Source organism: Saccostrea cucullata, unplaced genomic scaffold (assembly GCF_032062105.1).
Source record: "Saccostrea cucullata isolate Sc308-1 unplaced genomic scaffold, CSIRO_AGI_Scuc_v1 ctg433, whole genome shotgun sequence".
NCBI classification, from domain to species: Eukaryota; Metazoa; Mollusca; class Bivalvia; order Ostreida; family Ostreidae; genus Saccostrea; species Saccostrea cuccullata.
The window spans coordinates 5,214-20,329 of record NW_026924543.1 but is presented as its reverse complement, the minus strand read 5'-3'; the positions used below and the strand labels follow the sequence as shown (position 1 = coordinate 20,329).

The 15,116-nt window shown below is 32.8% G+C and overlaps 2 protein-coding genes across 4 annotated transcripts in view; both read left to right on the top strand.

The window, feature by feature from the left end:
• LOC134266682 (leucine zipper putative tumor suppressor 2 homolog) overlaps positions 1-4,268 on the top strand; it is a 28,143-nt gene extending 23,875 nt beyond the window's left edge. For all 3 annotated transcript variants that reach the window (XM_062748900.1, XM_062748899.1, XM_062748901.1), the window contains 2 exons: positions 1,544-1,972; positions 2,179-4,268. In XM_062748900.1, the coding sequence (XP_062604884.1) occupies positions 1,544-1,972; positions 2,179-3,132 (1,383 nt within the window). In that variant the 3' untranslated portion in view covers positions 3,133-4,268. The remainder of the gene's footprint in view (positions 1-1,543; positions 1,973-2,178) is intronic.
• A 2,980-nt stretch (positions 4,269-7,248) lies between these two features.
• Positions 7,249-14,603, top strand: LOC134266681 (uncharacterized; the record flags this gene model as incomplete). The annotated part of the gene is made up of 5 exons (XM_062748898.1): positions 7,249-7,320; positions 7,650-7,807; positions 8,426-8,656; positions 9,239-9,392; positions 14,421-14,603. Coding segments are annotated over exons 1-5 (798 nt in total), but the record flags the coding sequence as incomplete, so codon positions are not given.
• Between the last annotated feature and the right edge of the window lie 513 nt (positions 14,604-15,116).

The window sequence follows — 15,116 nt, the reverse complement described above, 5'->3', positions numbered from 1 at the left end:
TGGCACTGAAGTGTGCCTGTGACTGAAATGAAATAATTTATTTCATATTAATTCAATGTTGGCCAAAAAAAGTTTTTTTTTAATCCATTTTTCTTCTGAAAAATTTCTTAATATACTGGAAGATGGTATATAACTGACAGTTATAGGATGTAATTATCCAATACAATGTATCAAGGCAAGTAATTTGTGTCATTTTTCTTACAAATGTGCACTTTATGTTCATCAGCATATACGCAGCACCTAATTTGGCCATATAAACATGTATTCAATTGGTCAATTTACCAACATGATACTAATAAGCAGCTGAGAACTTGTTTTGATCCATTGTTTTTAGCTCTTTTGCAAAGTAAACTAAATGTAAATACATAAACAGTTCGAAAACGTAATGGTTCTATTTTCAATTCAAAATGCGCAGATCTTTCACTATGCATAAAATTTTGATATCTAACTTCTGGAATTATATATTTGACATCAGATAAATAATTTCAACAAGAGGGAATATTTTATTTGTAATATACCTTGGTAGCAAGAAGTTGTTGTTTCAAGGGTATGTACTTTTCTCTATAACTCACTCAAAAATGGCATATTTATTTGAATTTTGGTCTTGTTGATATTAAAGTATGCAAATACTGGACCACTTTACATTTCTCTTTAAGATCTTTTGAAGCAAGTAAGCACAAGTTTATCAATTAACTGCTTAATGGCCATGCATTTAAGTCTTTATCAGATTTGATAAAGAGAGATAATTCATAAAGGGGCCCAATTCTGTGCTTTGGAAGTGTCAAACATGATGTGTCATTTGGGGTTATTTAAAACTCATATCTGATTATAGCGAGCAATTATTTGCTTGGGGTGAAATCAACACTTTTGACAGACATGCAGTTTTGAAATGAAAGGGCTACTGTTTCGAGAAAGAAAAATTGATATTTAAACTGTTTCTTTATATGCTTTTAACTTTTTCCCCCTCCCAACGTTTTGATTGATAACTGTTTGCATGCACGTCTCCAAAAAATTTTTTCCCCTCAAGTATGGCAAACCTTTCTTTTTTGATAATTTTTTTTACCTGTTCCAAAATAAACCTGATGTCAACTGCATTGATGAAAGGCAGGTATACAAAAGGCTTTGATGTTAGACATCGTCATGGCTCCAAACAAATCTGTATCGATGCATGTCCATTCTCTGGAGAATTACTTGATTATTGTAAAGACAATAGGCTGTCCCTTTTGCACAGGTATCTCCACGGTAAAACTTCAACCAATTACTACAACAAGCTTGCAAAAGCCCAATTTCTTATCGATGAACATTTGTTTACTCAGGTAACAGCTAGTGTGTATCACATGATAGAAAGTTATCTGGTATGTTTCATTTGATGAATTATTTAGAAATACTATGGACTGACACACTCTGACACATGTACTGTTAAACAGTTTGTAAGAAGACCATGTTGATGAAAGTTTCTCCTGTGTGAGTTGATTTCGCACTGCTCCTGTAAATATTTTGTGTTGTTGACATGTATTCAGAAATTTTTCTTTTCTCTTTCCAGTCTCCTGCAAAGGGCATAATTCGACCAATCGCCTTCAAGCCAGTGGTCATCTCCAATCACAACTATGTAAATACTCGTCACTTTGACCACAAGACTCCGCAACAGGACGATGGCTATTACGGGTCACAGGACTACCCGATGACCAATCAGAATGTAGCAGACATGTCACATGGGTCTCTGCATTTTGATAGTGATAGGTCAACAAACTACTCTAGTGATAGTCAAAAACTGTACACCCCTGAGAGACCTGAATCCACCCGTTCCTCCTGCATTAGTCATGCCTCTTCACTGAGGATGGAGGGATACATACAGACCCCCTCACCCAGTGATTCGGGGGTGGGGGAACTTGAAGCCATGCTGAAAGAAAAAGATGCCGAGATCAATACGCTGAGGGATGTCATGGATAAAAATGAACGTGCCATATTCCAGGTATATATCAATTGTATAATGTACACAGTGGTATGTGCAATATAATCTTCTTGATCAAATGGCAAAAAAATTTAGTCACATTCAGTTGTAACTTTATAGTCTGATTTATGATGGAAAGGATCACTGAGCAAATGTAGTAAAAGAAATGTTATAATTTTTTCTGAAATATAATATTTTATATTGAGTGTACTATGTTGTGCTTTTAGGTCTATGAAGAGAAAAAGAATTCATGGAGTCAGGAAATAAAAGAGGTGAGGGATGAATACGAGAAGAAATTAAAACTAGAACAAAGGAAAGCCTACAAAACAGAACAAACTCTTTCTCTTCAAGTTTACAAATTACAACAGGAAAAAAAGACATTGAATGAGAAGATGGAAGAAATGCATGCACAATACAAAAAACTACAGCAAAGATGCGACTCTTACGAAAAAGAGAATGATAGTTTACGATCGGAGGTGGTCAATGTTTCGCTACAAGGGGACAGAACTGCTGAAGATATGGAAGATCTTCAACACCAGGTGGAAATTCTCAACCAAAGCCTGTCGGAAAAATCCATAGAAATTTCTGAGCTGGAGTCAAAATTGTGTCAAATTGAGTCAGAAAATCAAAAGAAAGACTACGAATTAAGTGAACGATTTAGAGAAATTGTGGCCAAAACAGACGAATTGAAATCCTTACGTGCTAACCTCCGCCGTGTGTCCAATAATAATGTGATGGATATACTTGACTGTAGCTTTAATCAAAGTGGGGAGGAGTTCTCTGCCCCTGAGGAGAGGACTTCTCCCTTAACCAGCAGTAGGCTGACCTCCCCAGTGAATCACAGACTACCAAACGCCTCCCCCCTTAATCTCAGCAACAAATCCACGTCCTCTCTGAGCAGTGAATCAGACAAGGACAAGACAATTTCACATCTCCAGAAAGAGCTGGAGGAATTAAAAGAAGGACTAATGGGGAAAAACGAGTTGTTTGAGAAGGAAAAAGAACAGTGGTTAGATGAGAAAAATAAAGTGATTCGTTATCAAAAACAACTGCAGCTGAACTATGTGCAAATGTACAATAAGAACAAAATGCTTGAAGCCGAAGTTGAACAACTGACTTTGGAGCTGGAAAGTCGTGACATGAAGCTCATGGCAATAAACGGGGAAGAGTCAATGTGTTAATGGTGGGAAATTCTACAATTGTTTACAACTGACTTGTGAAAATTTGACGTATTTCTCAGTTTCGTAGAAAGGTTCACCGAGAAGAAAAAAAATGTGTTCCATTTGTAATGTGCTAGCCCTTTATTTAGTACTGCCATATTGAACGTTACAGTACCATGGCGTCTACAAAATCAATTGCATTAGACCATTTTGTGATAGGATAATGTTCTTGAAGTGTGCATCAATTTTCTCTGCAGACAGAATTGAGTCACGCTGATTTTGGAAACTTTCCAGAATGTCAAGAGATTATGAGAAAAGCTATCATTAATTAATGTTTGCCAGCTTCTTTCAAAGTCGTGCTGACAAGTAGTTATTTATGTCACAATGTAATGTGTACTACATATTTTTTCTACAAATCTGTGGTCTGGGCAAAAAATAAAGTGAAATCCTTGATCTGTAAGATAAAAAGCTCAAGGCTAATTTTTACCAAAAAAAGATTTGGTAAAGTGATATATGGTTATTTAATTCATAAGTTAGATATGACTCAACTATACACAGGAGAAAGTGTGCCAAAAAGAGTATAACAAACAAAGAAAAGAAATCCATCTATTTCGTCTAAACAAAGACTTCAATTGCATAAGACAGTCTTGTTTTCTTCTCTTTTATAAACCCTATGTTTTCTTGTTACGCAAAAAACTGAAACTTAGTAAGAGTTAAAATTAGCTAAGTGTGCTGATGCAAGACATTAAAGCCTTTATTTACATATGTCTAATCTTTATATTTGAATATATGTCAAATATAGAGGGATGAGTCTGGTTTTTCCTAATCAAAATAATGAGTTGAAGTAATGTATTCCTTATACAAACTTAAACAAACATTACCCCCCTCTCATCCACAATAGAATGTCTACAGTGGGTAAATATTTTCTTAATAGCAATATTTTTTTTCCAGATGTATCAAAATATGTTTTATCTACAAAGAGATACATTTTTTAAACATATGAACTCCATTGTAATTTTATTTGAGATGACTGTATTAAAATGTATATGGAGGTATCTCCAAACCAAAAAGGTTAGGGAGGTCTTCTATCTAGTCATTTATTTCTTTGTTGTTACATGTACAGAAATACTGTCATATTAAAGCAAAAATTAATATAATGTGTTTTTGTTCTGATTTATTTTTTCCAGTTCAACTACATACTGGTAATAAAAGGAAAAAAAAGCTAATATAGAAGCTGACAGCATGCTTGGTACATATCTGCTATAGGAGGATAAACTTAGTTACTGCCAATTTTTTAAGGACTAACAATATGTTCCTAAATAATATACATTTTTTCCCCAAGATTTTGTCATAGAAATATTGCTACTTTTACAAGTTCACAAAAGAAACGAGATACCTTACCAGGCATTTGTGCATGTATGAGGATGATGTTGCCTTTATAATACCGAGCACTTAAGAAAATAACTTACATTGCCAAAATCAAAATTTTTAGCATTTTAGAAGACAATTAGAATTCATTTTAGAAATTGCAAGGTAATTATAATTTTAAATATCTTGTACTATACTGTAAACCAACTTTTATTGGTGTGCGAGAAGTTTTCGCGAGAGTCACATCATCACGTTTCTCACCACGAACAGGTCCTTAAGTCTCTATGTCTATTAACAATAGATCCAGAAAAGAATTGATTGCAAAAAAAATCGTTGTGAACTAGTTTACTCCTGGTAAATCATGAAATAAAGTCATTGCAATTAAAAGTTGGTTTACAATATATTACCAAGATATACAAAAAGGGAAAACTGAGGAACGTATCGTCTGACCTTAAGTGCTCTCTAGATTTTGCTACATTGGAAGGTAAGAGACTCTCAAGAAAATAATCAGTGTGCCATAGTGGTTTGGGAAGGGGAACATGATAAGTACACAATCATCCAAAATCAGATTTAGATCGACCTTAAAATCTATTGTTTATGAAAGCTTGCTTTTTTTTTTCTTGGAAGTTAATTGGATAACCTCTTTTATTGTACTACAGAACGTAGGATTATCCAACACTGAAGTGAGAGGAGGATCTGCATTTTGGAAAAAAAAAATCTGGTTCTAGGGCCATAACACAGTCAAGTTCACTTCAGGCCCCGGGTCTATGAAATTTAGACAAGCTCAATTTGGAGCTCAGTCTCACTTTTCCATTGTATATTCCTTCTGTAAAAGTGAGATTGATCAAAAAAAGCTTTAAATGTCTTAGGTTTATGGCACTGGAGCCTGACTGCACATATTGGTTTTGTCAAAATTTTCTCTAACTCTTCAGCTCAACTGGAAATTTGGGATCAGTGTCTGATGACTTTCAGGTATTTAAAATTGTCATAAGATGCCATTTTATTAATATGCCATTTTTAAACTGATTGCCTTTCCACTATATCGGGTAAAAAAAGAGAGATCAACAAGGACAAGGGAAATAACTCTTATTAGGCTCAAACAGTTCTAAAGCATTTCAATTCAAAAGTTGGGACTTTCATTCATCAGAACTTAAGCTACATCTCAGACAATGAATAAATATGGACTGCATGTTTTACACAATGATTTTTTATTTTGTTAAAGTTGAATTAGAAGATGGACAAAAACTACAACATGGATCTTTTTTTTAAATTTATGATGACTTAATTGTATGAAAACTCATATATATCTCTCTCGCTGCTATGTTTATAGAGTACTGTATATTACACCATGTTAATGTTTTTGTTTTTTTTTTGTTCAAAACAGCCCTACAGAATGGTGGGCCTAACATTTTATTCCAGCTAACTGGGGAGGGGACACCATAGTACCCTCCAAGTTCCAGAAACCTGGAAATTCGGCATCATGCATGGATAACTTGCTTTGAACAGAGACATAAAACACAGGGAAATTACTGTGTACAATAACAGACAGATGGAGAAAATCTGGATTGAAATATAATTACCAAGGTAATGTCCAACTTCATCAAGACAGTTAGTCATCATTTTAATGAAGTTATGGAAACTGTGTTAAGGGCAGTAACTCTGACAGAGACTTGGTTTAGCTATACCCAGAATCTGTGGTGATCCTGTATTTCAAATATTTCTGGCCATATTATTTGCTTATCTTAAAAGATTTTTAGAACTTCCATATCAAGGTTCATCTCTACTTTCCTCCTCAAAGTAACATTTTTTCTGTTTTAGGAAAGGTTTGTGTGTGCATGGGAAAAAAAGGGGGGGAGGCCCGGTTTGACATAAAACAGACTTTTACCTTGGCCCAGGAGAGGTAATTCAAGACTGAGTACCTGTTCTCAATTGAATCTGAGTCAAAGTTCTTTGAAATTAGATAGTTGGTATTTTAAAATCTTTTGACGAATGTTACGTACATTAAGGAAAGTGTGGCACAGCTATGAAAGAGTTTAAATGGCTGCATTTTCTAAGTAATTACTGTATATTCATGAAATGTTTCATTAAAATTATGTCTATACAAGAAGTTGACTGCCATACAAAGACTGAATAAATTAGACCTTAGGAACATGTGTAGGTTGATATTTACCAAGAAAAGCATATGAATTACAAAGTTAAATATAGGAGTATCTAACAGTATGTTAAATTAAATACATCTATATTGATATAAATAACGGAGTATTATGAATAATATTTTGCAAGGCCTTGCACAGACAAGGTAAGAAATAAGAATTTTATCTTTAAATATATATTTGTATACTTTATAATATGTCTACCTTATTCAGGTATACCTATGCATAACTACCTTTTCAGTAGTCTTAGTGCTACAATGAATTCATCAAATTTTTCACATGCAGATTACAGCCCTATAAAGCAAAGAATAAAACCTATAAAACTGCTCCCTAGAAATACAGAAAACACATAACATCTAAAATATTCCTTTTAAAAGTGAAATTTGAATTGCAAGTATAGATTGATAGAGAAAGTTTAAAGATTATGTGAGGTGTCCTTCTGTCAAATATTTGATCTTTTTTTATAAGATGAATAAAACCCATTGATCCACTGTGACTATTCCTGAATATGGGGATGTTTGCTTATTGATCAAGTTCATAAATTTAATGACATTGTTGAGAGTACCCAGGTATGTGAATATTTTAAAGAGGTGAACTTCTGAAACTACTTGTGCTAATGTCTGGAAATGAAATTTTATATCGTTATAGGAAAACAAGAAAGTTTGCTGGAGTCTCAGAAAATACACAGGTTTGTATCAATGCATGTTAGTTATTAATCAACTATATTACGACAGGTAGAAAAATAAGCATATACATGTACTGGTAAATGCATTTGCTGGGCACTGTTATGTATTATACATTTGCATTAGAGTTCAATATTTTTAAAGATTATGCATTGGTTGACATATCATTTATTGCTCTGAAACAATTCCTCACCACCCACCCCTTTCAAGTTTCTATAAAAAATTATTGTTGCTTAAGTTTTTACCATGAGAAAGAAGGAGGAAAGGGGATTATGGAATTTTCTTTGGAGTGGACCTATTTTGTAAAAGAATATTTTCTGGGTTTTTTTGTTAGATTCGAGCTGAAATAACAGAAAATGCCAATGAAGATTACATTAATGTTCGACCAAATCCTACATGTTACCAATGCCGAAAGCTGGTGGAGGAGGTTAAAAGGTTAAAACGAATAATTAGAGAGGGACACAGTTTAACACACTTAAAGAATCCAGGCTGGTATGATGTACTTTTCTTCATAGATTACAAAAGTGTTAATGATGTAACAATGATTAAATATTTTCTATACAATAAAATGAAAGAGATTTTATGCATTTATTGTCTGAAGAGCTGTTTTGAAAGTTTTCATGCTGCCCATTGCAGTACAGTTGATCCTCAGTATCTTGAATAGTAAATATGTCAGGGGTATATACTTTGTTGTATATTCAAGATCATAACTTGCAGCAATTGAGCTCAACATATAGACGTAAAATCTTGATTGATATTCAAGCATATTTTCTACAGAGAGATAGCATTGTCAAGTATTTTAAAATTTGTATAGTGTGTTCATTAGATGATCACTCCTCCATGGCACCTGATCCCATGCACCTCAATCTTGAAGGTCTGTGTGTGCTCTGTTCCCCATTAGTATTGTTTGGATGAATATTTGTAACTTTTAAATGGAATTTGGAGCTTGAATGCTTTTGATTGTTATCTCCATGTTTTAGCGTATTATAGTGACATGCAGTGTCATTGTTTGAGAAATCATGTTAGTTAACTTTCACCTCAGTTTGTCTCTTAGTTTTATATTGAAGCTGTATGCTAAATATAGAATATAAAATTACTCTCTGCATGCAGGGAAAATGAATATGTTGAGGACCCAGAGCAAATCAGTCCGAGGGTCAACGCAGCGTTTGTGTACAAGAAAAGTCGAACAAGGACAGAGGAGATTGAACAGCTACGAAAAGAAGTCACGCGTCTTCAGAGAGAATTGCGTCTAAGGTCAGAAGAGGTGTATGCTCTGAGGGGAAGAGGTCAACTGGAAGTACGGAGCACCAGTCAATCAAAGGGAACCAGCAAATCACACTTGTATGAAATCCACTCTACTTTTCTATACTGTAGATCACTCATTTTTCGTGACACCTTATTTTCTCAAGATAAATATGTACTCTTTATTCCTGGGAAAAAAATTTAAGGAATTGTGATCACTGCTTTTTTTTTTAATCTTTAGGAATACTATAAAATAAGCAAGCTAGAATGAGATTTTTCCAAACACAGTCTCAAATAATAGCACAAAATATAGTTCCCATAAATAAAAGTGATTAACAGTAGTTTTCGTATATATTCACAAAATTTAATGACTATAAATAAGACATAAAGTTACCAACATTGATTACAGTGAAAAGGGAATGAATAATGATTTTGCAATTGTTGATGCTTCCTTTAACCAACAAATTCCCTTAAATTTCGATTTTTTTGTTCAAATTTAAAGTTACACCATACAAGTTTAACAATTAAAGACTTACATGAGAGATTCTGCTATTTACATCCCCCCTTTGCAAGATAATTATTATATGCATAATTAATTTCCTGTGAAATTAAAAAAAACTAAAGAAGTCTAATTTGACAATTACCATTCATTAATTATCTTGATATTTCATTTACCTATAGAAGAGATCACCACACCCTTGGTGAATCAGAAAACAACATGAGAAGCATGTACACACAACTGTACCAGAAAGAATGGAGTCAGACATATGCCTATCAAATGCAAGAAGGTGTTGAAAAGACTGTTGCCCATGGAAACCTACTCAATATCCTTCAGGTAGGTATAGTTGATCAACTTATTGAAGGTCTTCAGGTAAGTTTAGCTGGTAAACGGACTCAGCATCCTTTAGATAGGTTTAGATGATAAACCTACTCCTTCAGGTAGGTTTAGATGATAAACCTACTCAACATCCTTCAACTAGGTTTTGCTGATAAACCTACTCCTTCAAGTCATATGTTGAGTCATTCAACTCAACATCCCTCAGGGAGGTTCAGCTGATAAATCTGGTCTATATCACTCAGGAAGATCTAGCTAATATACCTACTCAACAGGTAGGTTTAGGTGATATTTTGTGGATTTATACAGTAAAAAGGTTTTTAAAGTGCATTTTTCTTTAAATATGCATATTTTTTTGATACAATTTTTCCTAAAACATATCTTTTTTAAAATATTTGTTTTCAAGTGATGCTTTCTATCTATTAATCAATGATTAATTGACAACTTTCCAGAGGCTATCCAAGTCCAACTTGCCTTCATTGATAAACATATTTGGCAATGATGGCTTTCACTTAAAGCACAGAATTACTTAAGTGTATTTTTTGAAAATATATGCATTTTTAAAAAGATTTTTTCTCGATAGATATTTTTCTAAGTATTTTTTATCAAGTGATACTTTCTATCTGTTAATGATATATTCATAAACTGTAAAAGTTTTAACTTTATACCTCACATAGTTTTGGAGCTATTGAAAAAATAAATTTTTGGACATGTTGACCTTTGACAAAACCTTATATTTGACATTCTGACAAATCATGTGACCCTTATACATGTATCGAACACGCGAAAACTACAACCTCGCACAAGTATAATGTGGGTGGTTTTTTTTATAGTTTTTTTTTGTTTTGAGAGTACCGTTCTCCATGATAGCTAGAGTGAAAATCATGGGATTGACCCAAAAAAGCAATTGTATTATATTGCTTTCCTCCACTTGGGGAGATCGAATGAACTATATTTCAACAGATTGAGGTATTTTCAATAGTCATCAATAATTCTTCTTATTTTTCACATAGACCTTTGTAGTCTTCACATTTGATGTGAAGTTATGAACATTATATTGATTTTATTAATGATATTAATTTTTCTTTTCAAATTACTAGTATGCTGTTTTCTTTTTATAATGATATCAGAACACTACTGTATTTTATTATTTAAATAAATCAAAATCAAATCAAATTATTGTGATTTTTAACACTAATTGGACCTCTTGCTGCTGCAGTCATGAAGTTAAAATTAATTATTTGTTGATAATAATTAATTTGATATTATAATTTTGCACAATATACATATTTTCTAATTTGTAAAATTTATTCGAAGTTTTCAATAACAGTTAATATCAAAATATTTATAAAGATTCCATTATAAAATAAAGTTTTTATTAAGATAGCTTCATATTAATGGTTAAAGATGAAACTAGAGATACTGTGAGCAATGAGCTCACTAAATGATACCCCCGCCTCCCATATGGTTATAATGGCAAAGTCCATGTTTTGCTGTGGCCGGGAAACCCAAAATATGTGTCAGATCAAAAAGTAAAATAGGAGGTGCACAATGGCAATATGTAATAAAGGTTCTGTGAAAGTTTCATTAAATTTCACTCAGTGGTATAGAAGGAGTTGCGGATAAGAGATGGTACCCCAAAGCGTATCAGACAGACGGATGGAGGGTTGGATGGATAGACGGACAGCTAGACGGACGGACAGACGAACATACCGATTACAGTATACCCTCCCAGTTTTCAAGTGTGGGGTATAAATATAATTTATAGGGCATTGTAATTATTATAGAAGCAGGATTTCATAAGAAATAATTTATATGAATATCTTTTAATAGTTTTGTTTGTAATTTACACTCTGCAATTTAGAAATATCCAATTATCAACTTCTGGGTGATAATTTCAGTAATAGAGGGTTTTACTGTGACGCACGAACACTGATTTAAAGTAATGTCGCAACTGCAATAAATTCTTTAATGATCGAAAATAAAAAAAAACATTAATTACACTTTTGTCTCTATAAATTTGAACTTCATTCAGAGTTATGCAATATTTTATTTAATCTTAAAAGTTACTTTGGGTCTTGTTTTTCGCTACCAGGCAAAAAAAAAAAACACTTATTGTTTCTCTTCTTAACTCATTTTGAATCTGATGAATTACATGTATAAGATTTACGCCAAAAGGATTGAATTTAGGAATTATGTTACAATTTGTATGATATAGCAATAACATTTATACAAAGTTAAATGAATTTAATATTACAACTCAAACCAAGACAGTTTTTAGCAAATAACAGTCAAGAACGCATGAGAAGTAAAACGATGGTGGATAAACTGAAAATGAGTGTCAAAAGTCTATTCAAGCATTTACTTATCAGAAGCAGATCAAACATGGACCTCTAAAACATCAGAGTTGGGATCAGATGCCATGGAGGAGTGAGCATCTGCTGCCGACTGGTCACACTGACCGCCATGTGCTCCTTGTTATGATCGGTTAAATGAAAAAAAAATCCATGATCTAAACATTGGTATGAAAAATGTCAGTCCGCATTTGACAACCAGTTTTGTTATATGGATGTGAAATATGGGGATTTACAAAAAATACTTTAATTGAAAAACTTCACTTAAAATATTGTAAATATATACTAGGTTTGAATACTAAAACGCCAAATTACATGGTATCTGGGGAACTTGGCAGATTTCCACTTATCATTAATATTAAGGTGAGAATGATTTCTTTTTCAGCAAAACTACATTTTTCTCAAACGATGGATAAATTTGCTACAAAAATGTTTGTACTAGCATCAAGGCATAATTTGCCTTGGGCTAATTATGTTAAAAACATTATAGATGATTGTGGATTATCTTATTTATGGACAACACAACAGATGTACACTGTAGCATGGGTAAAAAATGAAATAAAAAGAATACTTGTTGACCAAAATATCCAAAACTGGCAATTTTAGTTATGTTTTATCTTATCAAAGGGTGTAAATTATCATATTTATAAAGAAATACTAGAACCAGAAAGATATCTTGTTAATCTACCTAGAAAATTTTCAATTTTGTTATGTAGATTTAGATGTAACAACTTTAAACTCCCCATTGAAACTGGGAGATGGAATGGTCTTCCAAGAGAACAAAGTATTTGTACTTCATGTGATCTTTATAAGATTGGTGATGGATTCCATTAAGAGGCTAGGTTAAAATATATTTCAAACTCTCTCACATGTAGACCAAATATAGAGAAATTTAAGCAACTTTTTACAACAACAAACTGTCCAGCATTGAAAAAATTATGTAAATTTTTATTGATTGTCAAACAAATTATAGATGAAAATAATTGACTTGAACTTTAACATGATATTTTGTACTGTTTATTATACATGTATTATATTTTTTTTTCTATGTGTTTGTATCTTTTCCTACCTCCTCTCTACAATGTAAGAGAATAAATCGTCATTGTCATTGTCATTGACTCAATAGAATAAGCTGTAATTAATTGCTGAGAATATCATTATTTCGACCAAAGAATCTCAAGCATCCCTATGATGCCAACCCCAGAGTACTTGTATGATTTGTTTTGAACAAAATAATTTTTCAAATGACCAATGACAAGGTAAGCAAACTCACAAGTTCCAATTTTATTGCAAAAGCAGCTGCCAATGATGTCAAAAAGCTTGGACTTTTTAGTTTGTGGTGAATGGTTGTATAAAGATCTAAAAAGTAGCAAGATTTGATGTTATTAGTTTAGTTTTTTAAAATTTCAATTTTTTAAAAACATGTAAAAGTTGAATATTTATTTTACATTAACCATCCACTTCTTAAATATTTATATTCTGTACCCCTGAAGTTTCTCTTTCAATGCTGTTAATATTCAAGCGAGGAGTAAAAAATACATGTATGCTTGGTAGATCATTATCTAGAACCGGCTATGTATCTTTATTTCTAAGGATTTTTATGAAATGTAGAAATGCTGTATATGTGATAACTCTTTTAAGGAGATTCGATTTTGGCTTGGACCTTTATTTCTAAAATTCTGCATCATTTTTAAGTTCTAACATTATCAAATCTGGATTCTACAATGCAAATTGAACTACATTCAATGAAAAAAAAGACAATTAAATACCATTCAAGTAGGATTAACCCAGGAACTATGGTTTGTGGCGGGAGGTTGTTTTTTTTTAAGAAGAAAATGATCCATTTTCCCCTTTTGAACTCTATACAGTACTGTTAATTTTAGAATCAGATTTCCAATTTTTCCATGCTGGTTGCCCACAAAGCTGTTTTTTCCTTCAGTGACTAAATATATATTAAATTATTTCCTATGGATTCTTTCAACGAATTATGGCAAAAATAGGAAATATATTTTCTAGAAGTCGAGGAAAAAATTGAGCCAATTTTTACATAAAATTGACACCTTATTCGTAATACATGTATCTAAAAATTTACATCATATACCCCCTCCCCCCCCCCCCCCCGTTTTCATGTTCTTTTCTGATTATTTAAGATAACTCTGACCATTATGCGTAAATTCAGCAAATGTTGGACTTCAAAATAATTTTCTTGCTCATTAAATTTTCGATGCCAGAAAAATCCCATTTGTGAGTGCAGAAAGGTCAAATAATTGATTATGCGAAACAATTAAGCTATGTGTAGAAACTAAAAATATACTTGACAAAATAAGTTTAAGACTTTAAATATCAGGAGCCAACCTCGTTAAAACTGACATAGAATTTACCCGTAGAAAGGGAGCTATGACTTATAGGAGATGAAAAATCAAGTCTCGTGTATAAAAAGAAATCATGTAAAGACGATGCTCACACACATCCATGAAAACCGTGAGAATAACTATCATTATAAAAAAGTTCTACTGTTATACAAACTTGAGAGACATTAAGCACCAACTGGATATAGACATTATGCATATGCTTGAACAGAAAGATGGTGTAGTTTCTTAACTCAGGAAAGTTTAAAAATTGATAAATGGAGAAGAGTCACATTTCCCTAAAATCTTTATCTTCTTTTTTATAGTTGTCCTTCAGTCAGTGTCGGGATATTGCTGACAGACAGCTGTCACAGATCCTGCTGGCCTCCTCTGTAGTGATTTCCGATACACCACCTCGCATCACCACAAAGACACCACAACAGACCACCACAAAGACATCACCTCAGACTTCCACAAACCGGCAACAACAATCAAAACAACACCTAGTGGTAAATGAGTATCAACCAATTTTTTCCAACTGCCAACTTTCTGTTGATAAAATTTGTGTTTTAATGTTCTTGTTTTAAAGAGAGAAAAAAACTGGTATAATCTTAGAAGTTTATTTTAACCTTTTCAGGGGCTTGAAATATTTTATAATTAAACGCTGCAGGTTAACCGTTTAACTAAAAAAAGTGTACAGTGACAAACGTATTATCCTAAATCAGATTATGTTAATTTAGTTCGTTTTAATGTTTGTCTATTGAGAAATGTTCACTCTTATTGCGATTCAACCATTTGCCCGTGGAGGACTGCAAAATGAAATCTGTACTTGGCACTTATGGCCTTTGAGCAGTGGGGAATCTTTTGTGTGCCCCCATCCGGTTAATTCAAAATTTAGAACATGACACAAACACCTACTGCGACATGCGAAATCTGTCCCTTCGACATGGATATCCAATCAGAGAATTTTGAAACCACCTCGTTTTAAGGAAGAAAATGCAGCTGCATGTATCAGAACAATC